The following is a 14,188-nucleotide window of genomic DNA, read 5'->3' as shown; positions in this document are numbered from 1 at the left end:
TGCCTTTGGGGAGCTCTGCCCCCAGAGGAGAAAGGGGGAGGCTGCAGAAAGGAGGTTGAAGGAGGAGGGGCAGAGCAGGGCCCACCAAGTTAGATGGAGGGGAGGGAAGGAGAGACCCCACAGGACTGGGGACAGAGATGGGCGGGGAAGGAGGGCCGTGTGGAAATGTCACCCTTGGTTGAAGCAGAAATCCTGACCCTTTTACAGACCCCAGCAGAACGTGTGGGGGGGGGGGGGGACAGCAAAGACAAAAGAGGGGTGAGGGGACTGGATGGAGAGCAGCAACGTTTGATTCATGGCCTATTTATTATTTTTGTTAATACATTTTTATTGATTTCAGAGAGAAAGGCAGAGGGAGAGATAGAAACATCAATGATGAGAGAGAATTGATCTGCTGCCTCCCGCACGCCCCCTACTGGGGATTGAGCCCACAACCCAGGAATGTGCCCTTGACCGGAATCAAACCCAGGACCCTTCTGTCTGCAGGCCGTGGCTCTATCCACTGAGCCAAACCATCTAGGGTGACCCATGACCTATTTAAAACTGCTGCAGTAGGCTGAGCAAGGGTCTTACCATGATGGTGTTATCTGATAATGAGGGTGTCTCCTTATGTTGGGTAATCGGAACTGAAGAGAAGTAAAGACACACCCATGGAGCCTGCAAAGGGTTTCCACACACATGATGCAACTTACTTCATGTGACAGCTGAAGAGGCTGAGCAGAGCCTTGGAAGGACATGAGGTCTCTAAGACCAGGGAAAGTGCGTGCTGAGCATTCCATGCTGTGAGTTACAATCTATATATATAAAAGCCTAATATGCTAAGTGTCCGACCCAGCGGTCCACCGACTAGTAGCTATGATGTGCACTGACCACCAGGGGGCAGATGCTCCAACCGGTAGGTAAACTTGCTGCTGGGGTCCAGCAGATCGGGACTGGGTGAGATGGGGCCAGACACGGCCTGGAGCCCTCCTGCGGTCCCTCTACGGTCCCTCCCCAGCCACCGGCCCCGATCGGCCCCAATCAGGACTGGGTGAGACAGTACTGATCGGCCCCAACCCCCAACCTCTGGCCAGGCAGAGGGACCCCACCCATGCACGAATTTCATGTACTGGGCCTCTAGTTTATTATAATAGCCTATATTGTCACAATAATTTACATTTCTACCAAGAGCTTTTGAAAGTACCTATTTTCCATACTCTTCCCTGGCCTGGATGTTATAACTCTTGAAGTTTTGCCCATCTGATTTGTCACCACGCTTCCTTATGGTTACTTTAACTTGCATTTCCGTAAAGGTGGTCAGTCACCTTTTCATGTTTATCCAACACCTGGGCTCTCCCTGGTCGTGTTTCCTGCTGGTTTCTCTGAAGGTCTATCTAGCTCCATATTCTTTCTCTCGTATCTGCTGAGCTCTGGCACAGACAACTGAAGTCCCTACGACAGCTGTCCTTGGGAGAGGCTCCCTCCCGGTTTTGGATTTTTATTATGTGTTTGTATTTGTCTAAGTTTTTCTGCGTGTGTGTTTTTGGTTCCTATAGGACTGTTACATCTTCCTTATGCATCACTCCTTTTGTTAGCACATAATGACCCTCTTTGATTTAATGCTTTCCAACTTAAATTGTTTTGTGGACTTTAAGTTCCCCTTTCTTCTTGCTTTTACCTGCCTTACTTACATATAAGAAACGAGAAGGAAAGAGAGAGAGTAAAGATACATACTTTGAGGGTGAGCTTCTATCCGTTAGCAGTCACTGTCATAAGCCACTGCAATGGACTGACTGCTTAGGACAGAAAAGGGGCCCATGGAGACAGACCAGCCTGGGGAGAGGTCGTTTGTCTTTCCCGCTGCCTGTACCCTGCACACCTCATCAGGTCAGACAGGCCTCAAGGAAACCGCTGGGAGGCCCCACAATGTCTGTCCTTGGGGACGGGATGGACAGACAGAAGCAGGACTCAGGAGGAAGGAGCCTAGAGTGCTATGGGGTCTCTGGGGGTGCAAGCAGCACTCCTTTCTCCCCTGCCCCCCACACAGGCATGGGGTGGGCGTGCACTAGGAGACTCAGGGGCCTCTTTCCTGAGCCCTCAGTCCTGCCTCGGTTCCTAGGAGATGAGAACTGTCCCTCCATCCCTCACTGGAGACAGACCCAACACCCTCTCGCTCGGGGCACTGAGGTCTCCAATGCCCTGGATGATACACAGTGTCCCCAGAACTCATGAGTTTAATCATTTTACTCTTGGTATACAATTATAAGAGAATGGGGATGAAGAGAGTACAGAGATATTCAAGTAGTATGTCCCAAAACTACTCAATTTTAACTACGAAATTCAGAGTTTCTGGTAGCCAAAGCAAAAAGGGAAGGAATTAAGTTACGAAGTAATGGATATTTCCATTTAACAGGAGATCTACAGGAAGGGGGCAGAGCAGTGTACCATTTTCAAGTGTCTTTGAATAGTCTTAGAGATAAGTACATTTTACTTTTTATAGGGTGATGCTCATTTAACTTCTATATGTGATTAATTACCAATACAATTCCAAATACATCCCATTCCCTCTGCCTGTACAGAAGTGCTCTTCCAGAAACCAGCCCAGGACTACAAAAATCATCCGACGAGCATCCCGAATTCTGAAAGGAGGCAGCTGTCAGAACAGACTGGGCTGCTGCTGCCACTTTAAAATTAAGAAGCGAGACACTATTTGGCGGGCATGGTGTCTACAAACCTCAATACAAATACCTAGACCAACCAGTGTGCTATTTTTCCAAGTAAAATAATGAAAGTGGTATTCTGAAATGCTGTAGTTTTTTAGGGTAACACATACGAGGTACACAGTAGGCAGTTAATAAATACTGATTTGCACACAAAGATCAAGAAGACATTCTAACCGTCCTCAGAAAAATGGTGCTTTCATGAAATGACTAGCTTCATCTGGAATAACAGATTTCAAAGCCACCCCCGCCCTTTACTGTACACATCGCCATGCCCGTGAGAACAGCCACCTTTTGTCTGGGCAGAATGCTCCACTGTAAGTGACCAGAGGACATGATGGCTGCTGGGAGGAACCATGACAACTGCAAACAAACCCTGGAATGTCACACACACGTAAGTTGCACCAACGAAATCACCACGATATCTGCAGAATTATATCATCACCACTTTATTTCAAAATGCTTCTGAACGTTCACCGTCAGCACTGTCTAGTCCATAAGTCAAACTGGTAGACAAAGCCTGTTTGGGCTAGTCAGGAAAAATAAAAAGGGATTCTCCAAGACAACCACAAGGCAGCTCATTTAAGGTCAATTTAACGGTATTATTCTGTTTTCCTTCCAGCCTCGACACAAGACTCCCCTACCTCAAAGGAACCTGTAAGAGTATCTATTTGCATTCCCCCAGGTGATTGGCAGTTCAACACCAATTAGTACAAAATTACGCTGTTACTAGCGTGCAGTAAAAACAATGCCTTTCATCTTCCTCACGTTGGTAAGAATGACTTCAGAGCCAATAACTTTGATCAAATAAGTATTTTTGATCCTGCCCCACCCGTCTCTTTGGATGCAGGAAAACTAATAGCTGAAGGCAACTTTTCCCAGCTGAAAAACTAGTGTGCTATTGAAAATATTTTCATATTTTACTTCCAAGATAACAGAGTTTCCCAAAGCCCAGCATTTCTTCAATAACTAATCTGACCTTATACGTTTTCTTAATACACAAGACAGCCCTGACTGACATTCATGTGTTCAAGAGCAGACACTAACAATTTAATTTAAAACATACAATGTTGCATTTCTTAAAACAAATGTAAGTCTCCAGCCTGGTATGTAAACAGTCCAAAACCATGAAGCAATAGGCAGGTAGCCCTAAGCCGAGCAGCACCCTAAACTTAGTCGCATATTTGGAAGTAGGTACCTCCAGAATAAACTGATTATTTTCATAGTTAACTTTTTAATTTAGCATATAACCAAAAAAAGTTGATTAGAAAATCTAAGTAATATCTCTTTACAGTGTTGATTATACTTTGTACTTTAAACTGACCAAGGTGGTCTCTACAACCAAGAATGTGGAGTCACTCAAGTACTTCTAATTACTTCAAATCATTTAGGCAAACAATTCTGTTGTTAAATCCCAAGGCTCCAGATAACTCAGAGTGAACAGGCTCCATCCCCTCCGCCAGCGCCAGCGAGCGCCAGGTGCTGCCTCGCAGAGCCCGGCAAGGAGGAGACCCCAGAGCTTGTGAAAGCTGAAGCCGGGACCCTCAGCTCTCCACAGCACCTCCACAGGACAGACAGACACTGTTACTATTCAGAGACAGACAACCACACACTCAGAAGCCCTAGTTCTACTCCATGAGAATGCTAATATTTGTTACAATAAGAGTTTCTATTTACTTCTGACATAGCCACAAATATATGACTAAGTAAGGAACATAAAACTTTCAACATCCAGCACAATTTTGAAAATGTAAATATACTTTCAATGATGACATGCAAGATAGAAAATTTGAAACAAATGTACAATTAAAGTAGCAGTTTGGCTTTTTTCTACTTTAGATAAGTTACTGATAGACCTTATCCTGGATTATTTTTCAAACTTCTTATTTATTTATACATGTTACTATCGAGAATACTGTTATCCAAGCAGGCTGTGGCTGAACAAGTAGCCCATGTGTATGAAATGCATCTTCTGCTAACAAATTTGGACCAATTACATAGAGCGATCGCTCTGAGTTTCAGAGACTACATGACACCTGACTCAAATATATTCTATAGCTGGTTACTCCAAAGTATTCCCCGTTAGCTGACATCTCTTCAGCCACATCTTCTCACTGGTAACGAACAATCTGTTTGGGCCACATTTTATTGTCTAGAAAGTGATTATATGACCCTAAAAACTGAATGAACTGTAACAAGGAATTCCTGTTTCAGACCCTTAAACCCAAACGTTGATATCTTTACTAGAAAGAAGCCATTTAACTAGTTTTACCAGTAGGATCGATATTCGTTTCTGTGCACTCAGGACGTCAGGATATTACTAAACATTTTCCTCTATCACAGTCTTACCAAAGAAGGGCCGTTCCCCACAGCAATGCCTGCTGTCTGTGTCCACGCCCAAACCACCAGGGCCCAGAGGCGGCAAATCTGAGTTATTGTCACTCCGTGATAGACCCCACAGTACACAGGATTCTTAAAATACCCACTGCTGGCGTAGAAGAACCGTAGCGTCGAGATGAAAGTGAGGTGGAGGACATAAGATGAAATCTGACCTCAGCTTCCTTACACTGCTAAGGGTGTTAGGAGAAGACGTCAGGCAAGTAATGACCGGTCAGCCAGTTGTCTGCCCAGGAAGCTGGGAGGTGCTCTGACAGGACCCATTACTCTAGAGCAGCACAAACACCTCCCTAAACCTGGGCATCGCCTAAAAGCGCCAGGCAACTCACCCAGCTCCAGGACTCCAGGACTGAGGACACAATGCTGCCGGCCACCCGTGCCACGGAAGGGCCATGTGTTATTTCTGAAAGTCTTTATTCTTCAGATACAAAGGCATTACAACCTGACACTCAGGGAAAATGCCTCTGAGAATAAGGAGTAATGAAGCTTTGGAGGACCAGGCTTTGAAAAAGGTTAGAATCAAGCAGGAAAGTAATTGCTACCAAAAGTGATACACTAAGTTTTTATCATGAAGGTAAAAATAGTACCTAACAAAACTGCACTGAATCATTAAGTTCAAAGCCTACAACATTTTTAAATAAATTACATTAAATTTAAATAAATTACATTAAAAGAACCGTGAAGGTTTTGAACTTAACAAAAACGAATCCCTGCCCATTACGGTGCTTCTAAGTTACCTGCACACCCATCGGCTACGCACACAAAGGCTCGCTATTTCCATTAGTGCTTCTGCCTCACTCCCACTGTGCGTGTGCTGAGGATGTGCGTGGCCCTGGGCAGGAGGTACACAGGGCTTCCCACCACAACTACCGATGGGGCTCCTCTGCAGGGTCTGGAGAAGGCATCTTCACTGCTCATATTGCACGTGACCAACCGGGAAATGTCCCCTTACTTCTGCTTCCTAGGGAACACCCCTGGGCCCGGCCTGTCCTCAGGGGCCCTGCTGTGGGTCCTGGGCTCTGTCCCTGGGACTCTGCCTTCATGCCCCCAGCACACCCTGCATCTTCCTCACCTCCCGGGGAAGTGCCACCCTCCACCACACCACTCCATCTGGCAATGTCCCAGGGCCAGGGGCACGGAAGGGACCAACAGAAACCCCTGCCCTGTGGTGTCCCTGCTCCACTGCAGAGACACAACGGGAAAAGGAAGACGGGAAGTCAGTTGGTGGAAAGCGCTGAGGACAGAGTGGGAGGACCAGGACATGAGGGGGAGGGAGGGAGTGGCGGCAGCGTCGGCTTCACAACAGGGACTCAAGTCCAAAAGCTCAAGGGGCACAGACAGGGCGGGTGGGGCAGCAGGGAGGCAACCATTGGGCGCCTGCGGAAGGGGACAGTGAGGGCAGCTGCAGGGAGATGCAGGAGAGGGTGGGTGGGCTTGTCACCGACTGAAGCAGGAGCACTGTAGGGCTGAGAGCACGCGACGCCTAGACTGACTGATACAGGAGGGTCCGAGGGGAGGGGAGCTGGAGGCTGACCGGCTGGGAGACCGGGTGCTGGGCAAAGGGACGGGAGCCCTGCCAGGATCGCGGGGGCTCTGGAGACGGTCTCTATGCTGCCGTGAGGACGGGCCCCGGAGGGCTGTCTGAACCAGCAGAGCTGGGCTTCCTCCCCGCTCCCCAGGATGCCTTTTCCCAGTGTCTCAGTCCCAGATAGTCTCGCAGATTCTCGCCCTTTTCCTCTGTCTTCAGGCAGGTAGTCCGTGAACTTGAGACGCAGCTGGAACTCGCCTGCCCAAAAGTGCTGCTGGGAAGAAGGCGCACAGCCGACGGAAGGGGAGGATGCTGACTGACCGTGGCACGCAGGCAGCTCATCTTCCTCACAGCCTTTAGGAAGAGGCGACACTGTCACCAACGACACAGCCTCTGGCCCTCATGTGTCAGACGGGAACGTGAAGTCAGGCCGGCAGCCTTCAGAACCAGGCTGCCTGGAAAAGCCAGTGCGAAAATTCAGCTCTAGTGACGTCATTACCCCCAAAGCAGCCGGGGGCCTCCCAGAAGCAGGCAGAGCTGCTCCTGAGGGACGTGCTTCCGGCAGAGGCTCGGGCTTTTCCAGGTCCCGGGGAAGCGGGGCTCAGAGCAAACCATGCGGATGTCCGAGTCTCATGGGATGCGTGTCGCATGCTTGTGTGCCATCAGCAGAACACCGCCATGCATTCTGGGTTCGTCACCGTGTCATCTGTATTATTGTTTTAAGTGTTTTTTACTTTGATCATACTGCAACTCTTTTTAGTAGCCCAGAATAAAAAAGTTAAAACTTCAATTTTAAAAAATGATTTAAAATATAACTTACAACACAATACATTTCACATAATACTAGAGTAATAAACCCATGGGGATGATTTCTATTACTAACCTCTAAGATCTCCATTTTCTTTAAAACAGCAAATCATAAAATGCTGTTCCGTTGCCTCTTGTTTTTTCCCTCTGCACAACACTGATAGACACACTGAAGCTCACAGTCCGTCATTTAATTAGTCCAAATGTCCATTCTGTCCCGGAGCTATTTCTGTTCCAAGCCTGTTTCCACCTGCAACAGTCCACCAGCGGCAAACAGCAAAACTACAGCCACTGGCTCACCAGCAGGTGGAGTCTGGCGGGGAGACTGTGACCCACCCGCCAGCAGAGCGGTCAGGGTAGATCCCAACACAGATCTCAGCGCTGGCCCCCTTGTCCCCCCATGTCCCCCCATCTCCCCCATCTCCCCCATCTCCCCGAGGGCAGACACAGATCTCAGCGCTGGCCCCCATGTCCCCCCATCTACCCGAGGGCAGACACAGATCTCAGCACTGGCCCCCATTTCCTCCCATCTCTCCCCATCTCCCCCCATCTCCCCGAGGGCAGACACAGATCTCAGCACTGGCCCCCATCTCTCCCCATCTCTCCCCATCTCCCCCATCTCTCCCCATCTCCCCGAGGGCAGACACAGATCTCAGCGCTGGCCCCCATCTCTCCCCATCTCCCCGAGGGCAGACACAGATCTCAGCACTGGCCCCCATCTCTCCCCATCTCTCCCAATCTCCCCCCATCTCCCCGAGGGCAGACACAGATCTCAGTGCTGGCCCCCATCTCCCGGAGGCAGGTAGATTCCACCCAGCATTGGTGCTCCCATCATTGTCCCCGCTGCCGCGGACATTTCTGTGCTGGTTGGGGGTCTGCCATTCTGGCTTAGCTGCCTTTTGTAACACATCAGCCTCTGGCAGACATTTCCCTTTCAGTGTCTCTGGGTGTAGTGAACCCCTTTGGATTGGAGCAGCCAAAGCATCTAGAAGGATTCTGCAGCATCTTTTTCCTGCTGTGAAGGGCAAAGTGAGTAAAGGCTATGGTTTTGGTTTGATTTGGTTTGGATTAGATTTGACTCAAATTCTTTAATTCATGGAGCACTACATTTTACCTTCCTGGGTCGCAGCCCCTGGCCTGGAGGTTGAAATAGCGCATGGCTCGGTGCAAACAGTCCCATACTGGGGCGTCTGCTCGACATGGTTCCTACCAGAGGTTGCCAACCGGTGGTCCGGGGACCACTGTGGTCCGTGAGGTCCGAAAGGTTGGCAACCGCTGGTTCCTACAATTCTGGCGTGTTTATTACACACCCACATGATTCTCTAAATAAGACAAATTTATCATTATATTTGCCACTTTAATATGTTATAAAGTCAACAGCACTGACTGAAATTACAATTCTTGAATTAAATAGGTTTAAATCTTAAAGTAACTTTAATAAAGTTAGAAGGATAAAAGATACATGTAGTTCCACTCTAAAAGTTACTGGTATCAAAATGCACAAATATTACTGACAAGAATTCTCCAGAAAAGATACAACCTAAAATTCTTTCCTCTAAGAACACGCTCTAAATGTTATGAACACTCTTGGGTTGAAGATTTAAATTCATTATTTGTAATTAAAGAAAGTAGATATATGTCTTCCTATTTCTCAATATTTTATACTTGCCAAAACCGGTTTGGCTCAGTGGATGGAGCGTCGGCTTGCGGACTGAAGGGTCCCAGGTTCGATTCCGGTCAAGGGCATGTGCCTGGGTTGTGGGCACATCCCCAGTGGGAGATGTGCAGGAGGCAGCTGATCGATGTTTCTCTCTCATTGATGTTTCTAACTCTCTGTCTCTCTCCCTTCCTCTCTGTCAAATATCAATAAAATATATTTAAAAAAAAAATATTTTATACTTAAAGTAACCTTTCACTTTATACCTAGCCTTGAATTAGGATTCTGAAATACAGTTAGCTATCCATAACCTGAACTTGGTGGCAGATTTTCAACATTAAAAATTACTTTGTAAAAGTGTGTAGGGTGAAAATCACCCAAGTAAAATTAAAATAAAACTTACACAAACTGTCATTTTTCATCATATCATTACTCTTTTCTTTGTTGGTTCTTCATTTAAAGCCAAAAATAACCAGTAATTAGAAATTAAACTTTAAAATTTGTGCTGTGCTCACTTAGTCATCAGCTGACGATGAACACCTTCCCACATGCCAGCAGAGTCCCAGGTGCCACCCAGAGCCGGTCACAGCCTCAGTGCCACAGGGACACATGCGTCTACCCCCGAGTCCGCAGGAGGGAATGAGATGTGGTGTGACTCACCGGACAACATGAAGCTTTGCCACCTCAGCAGCCAGGGTCGCGGTGCTGCCACACAAGGACAGGGAAGTGGGCACAGTGTGGTGGCCAGGGTCTCGGAACTGAACCAGCCCTGCTCAATTTTAGGGGATCAGCCGGGGAATCATGGGAATGTGACCAAAAGCCGCCAGTCTCGCAGCCCTTCCTCCCAAAGGCCCTTTCACTCTGAGTCCTGCCACGTGCACAGCAGAGGCCTGAGACGCTGCACCAGACCCTGTCTTCTCTGAGCTACATGCCAGGTTCCCCGTCTTAGTGCACTGCGTACGTACCTGCGAGCCGTCTCTGCAGCGCCTCCTCCTCGAGGGCAACAATGTACATCTGCTCGTCCAGGTCCTCCAGAATCTAAAGGGAAGACCAGGTTGTTGAATGGGGCAACGTCACAAAACCACGTTGATGAGAATAGCGGCTGTTGGGCCTGGGATTCAGATTACCATTCAATGACTAGGAATCTATACTAACAAAAGGGTAATATGCTAATTAGACTGGATAGACCGGACGTCTTCCAGACAAAGCTACAGTGGCGGGGGCCGAGGCAGAGCAGTTAGGGGCGATCAGGCTGGCAGGGGAGAGCGGTTAGGGGCAATCAGGCTGGCAGGGGAGAGAGGTTAGGGGCGATCAGGCTGGCAGGGGAGAGCGGTTAAGGGTGATCAGGCAGGCAGGCAGAGGGGTTAGGGGTAATCAGGTAGGCAGACAGGTGAGCGGTTAGGAGCCAGCGGTCCCGGATTGTGAGAGGGATGTCCAGATTGCGGGATCGGGACTAAACCAGCAGTCGGACATGCCCCAAAGGGTCCCGGATTGAAGGGGGTGCAGGCTGGGCTGAGGGACCCCCCCCCCATGCACGAATTCCATGCACTGGGCCTCTAGTCTAAAATAAAAATGCTCAAACTACTTGATTTACAAATTAAGTAAAAATATTTCAGTGTATAACTACATACATCAAAAGCTGATAATCACAAAATCTACATATATTTAATTGGGTATTTTTTAAGTTTAAAGGATGAAACCACTCTGCAGTTCTCACTGGCAGACAAAGTGCAGACTCTAAACGTCGCAGGCTCCCTGCAGTGGGCTCCCCATGCCGGCCAGTGTGTAGAGCTGAAGGCAGGCCACCCACCCAACACTGGCTCCTCATCTCTACTTCTCACATCATGTTCAGAACCAGAAATCCATAAACTGACCCACTACCAGGCAATGCTTGCTGAGACCACCCTTTAGACAGGAGCCTGGAGAAACTAGGCTGACGAACGCACCCTCACTGTCACGCCATCCAACACAAATAAGGAACAACAAAACCACGGTCAATAGCCAGTCATGTGGGTGTGATCCTCACTGTCTCCAAAACGATCCCCCTGAACGTCCCGTCACAGCTGTGCTAACAGGGCTGTGCTCGGGGGACCTGGAGGACGCCAGAGCGGCACCATGTTCTGTGCGATTAACTCCCGGCCACTCTCCCAGCTACGCAGTGACTGTGAGGAGCAGGGACAGAACAGGATGGAGGCCACCAGGTGCCAAGTCTGCAGAATTCACATCAGACTGACGGCAACCCAACAGTTCCCAGGATCTGAACAAGTACTGACAGCCTCTCCCCTCTGGCCTGAACTAGTAACAAAAGAAGCATGCATAGCAATGAGTACCAATAACTACAGAAGAGGAGCATCCTGGACCAGGCGGGACGGGAAGACAGGGCTCTCTGAGGACAACACTCGGGTCCCTCCCAGTTGGGAAAGGAGGGCTCCCCTAAAAGCCCCAAAGGAGGTGGGGCTGGGGGACCAGGCGGCTGAGGGACCCAGCGGGCTCCGAGTGTGTGGAGCGCAGGGACTGACCTTCCCACCTGGGGCCTCCTGTCTGGACCACAGGTGACAGTTGATACTTTCCTAAGGTCTGACACGCACAAAGGACGTTCTCACACTGGCAACGGTCAGATACTGACTGACCCCACAGGTCTGCTGGTGGGAATGACGGCGGGAGCACCCGGGGGCAGGGGGTGGGGGGGAGCAGAAGTGGGGTGACAGTTGCTAAAGCTCCTGCGAGCATCAGAGCGTGCCTGCCTTTCTCCACACGCACAGCTGCAGGCCCACTTCTGCCCACCCCTGTATTTGAGGAAAGAGTTTGCATGCACTGTGCCCTTGAGTCTACAATACCCTAAAAACATACTGCCACCACCCCGGCTTGGAATCGCCAAGGAACAAGGGTTTGGCGAAGAAGAATCATCTGCCTTTGGAGCCTGTGCCTTAACCACTCGGGTCAGACACAGGCCTGGACCTCCCATGGCATGTGTTCCAGCACCCAGGAAAGATGTGATAAGCTCAACTGCAGTGAAAATACAGTTACAGAAGGACAGGGAAAGAAAGATCCCCAACCTCCGCTGAGGAGAAAGGTCTTGGCCAGTGCTGTTGGTGGTGGCAGTGCCTTCCCTGGTGGCTGAATGCACCAAAAGGAGGTGAGGCACCCAGCCAGAGGTGACACCGTGCCCACAGTGGGAGCAGGTACCCCGTGCTCGCGGCAGCGGGTGAGGATGCTGGAGCTCTGCGGACAGCGGCGCCCGGAGCCAGGCTCTGACCCAGCCCTGCTGTCCCCTCAGGCCTGTGACCTGGAGCAAGCATCCCACTCCCAGAGCTGCAGATGACTCAGCCAGCCAATGAGAAGCCACCCCCGAGCCTGCGCATCTGCCACCGGAGGGGAGGGAGTGAATTACGTGTGCAAGGACACAGCAAAGATAATGAGTGTTTTCAGGATCCTCTTAATAATAGACAAATCTGGGGAAAATAAGCGTGGGAGGGGCTATGAAGAAGGTGTTGGTTTTGTGCGTGAGCTTGTTCTCACTGCCTTTCCTCACCAGGGTCAGACACAGAGGGAGAAGTGGCCACTCCGAGAGCAGAACGCAGCCCGAGACCACACTCAGGACGTCACACCTCTGCCAAAATTTAGGGCAGGAGGTGCTAGTGGAGAAAGAGGCCAAGATGCGTAAACAAACCAGAGAAAGGAAGAAAGTGAATGCACGCGGGGCCACCGCATCTGTCTCCAAGGGCGGTGGTTCTTGGGTGGACTGTGTGTACATCAAGCATGTCAAACTCGCGGCCCACAACGAATATTTTTGTGGCCCAGCCAATATAAAGGTATATAAGAAACGTTTTAATAAAAATTTTGTAACTTAATTTTTATAATATGTTATACATAATTATTAATAATGAACTACAACGTTCACTAATGACTAATTACTATAATCATGTTGCATTCATTTCCCTTACGCACCTTACGCGCAGGTGCACCATTTCTCTCTACTAATACTGGCGGCGAATACTTTAGCAGGCTATGGCCACGTCATTAGTCTTGGACTGACTTGTTTGGTGTGCGCAACAGGAAATATTTCGCTTTCAGAGAACAAGAAAAAATAGGTTTATTTGTGTTACGCTTATTAATTTGTGCAGTTATTCAGTGTCTGGTAAGTTAATGTTCAAGAAAAAATATTAATTTTCATTAAAATGTTCTATTATTTTATGTTAACGATTACTCATGTCTCTATCGAAATAAACCTACGTTTCTATGAAAATTGAAGCTTTTGTTTTTTTGTGGCCCACATAAACTTAAACCTTGTTTATTTGGCCCGTGTTAGCCTTTGAGTTTGACATGCTTGGTGTACATGGTAACTGCTGTGTGCACATTTAGGAAGCAAGTAAGAAGTCCAATTTTAGTTTAAAGAAGATAGGAAGAGATTGACATTTATTAAAAAAGCCCAAGCCCTAGCCGACTTGGCTCAGTGGATAGAGCGTCAGCCTGCGGACTGAAGGGTCCCAGGTTCAATTCCGGCCAAGGGCACATGCCTGGGTTGCGAGCTCGATCCCCAGTAGGGGGCGTGCAGGAGGCAGCTGATCAATGGTTCTCTATCATCATTGATGTTTCCATCTCTCTCTCCTTCTCCCTTACTCTCTGAAATCAATAAAGAATTACAAAAAAATATTTAAAAAAAAAAAAAAGCCCAAGCCCTGGCTAGCGTGCTCAGTGGTTAGAGCATGGCCTGCGCACCAAAGGGTCTTGGGTTCGATTCCTGGTCAAAGACATGCACCTGGGTTGCAGGTCAGATCCCTGCCCCAGTCAGGGTGCATGCAGGAGGCAACCAATTGATGTGTCTCTCTCACATCAATGTTTCTCTCTCTCTTCCCCCACTCCCTCCCTTCTTCCTACTCTCCCTCCCATTCTCTCTAAAAACCAATGGAAAAAATTCCTCCGGTGAGGATTAAAAAAAACAAAAACCCTTTCAAAATTAAGCAAGCATTTACTAAAAGAATATCTATTACATTTTCCTTATTTTCTCTCCGGGAAACAGCTATGACCGAATATTGTCGTGTCTAGTCCCAGGTACCACTGTCAGGAATGATAGCGGACCTCCTTAGGCAGCTCTCTCTA

At 48.7% G+C, this 14,188-nt stretch overlaps 1 protein-coding gene across 11 annotated transcripts in view; it reads right to left on the bottom strand.

Annotated features, from left to right (window-relative positions):
- The window catches only part of LMBR1 (limb development membrane protein 1), a 118,807-nt gene that overhangs the window by 38,929 nt on the left and 65,690 nt on the right, over positions 1-14,188 (bottom strand). For 9 of the 11 annotated variants that reach the window (XM_023744521.1, XM_023744523.1, XM_023744524.1 and 6 more), the window contains 2 exons: positions 10,054-10,126; positions 9,749-9,793 (listed from right to left, as the gene is read on the bottom strand). In XM_023744521.1, the coding sequence (XP_023600289.1) occupies positions 9,749-9,793; positions 10,054-10,126 (118 nt within the window). The remainder of the gene's footprint in view (positions 1-9,748; positions 9,794-10,053; positions 10,127-14,188) is intronic. The other 2 variants (XM_014445624.2, XM_023744526.1) reach the window with 1 other exon arrangement.

This window comes from Myotis lucifugus, unplaced genomic scaffold, assembly GCF_000147115.1.
Source record: "Myotis lucifugus unplaced genomic scaffold, Myoluc2.0 scaffold_471, whole genome shotgun sequence".
NCBI classification, from domain to species: domain Eukaryota; kingdom Metazoa; phylum Chordata; class Mammalia; order Chiroptera; family Vespertilionidae; genus Myotis; species Myotis lucifugus.
The sequence above is the reverse complement of the archived record's forward strand: the minus strand, read 5'-3'. Positions and strand labels throughout refer to the sequence as shown.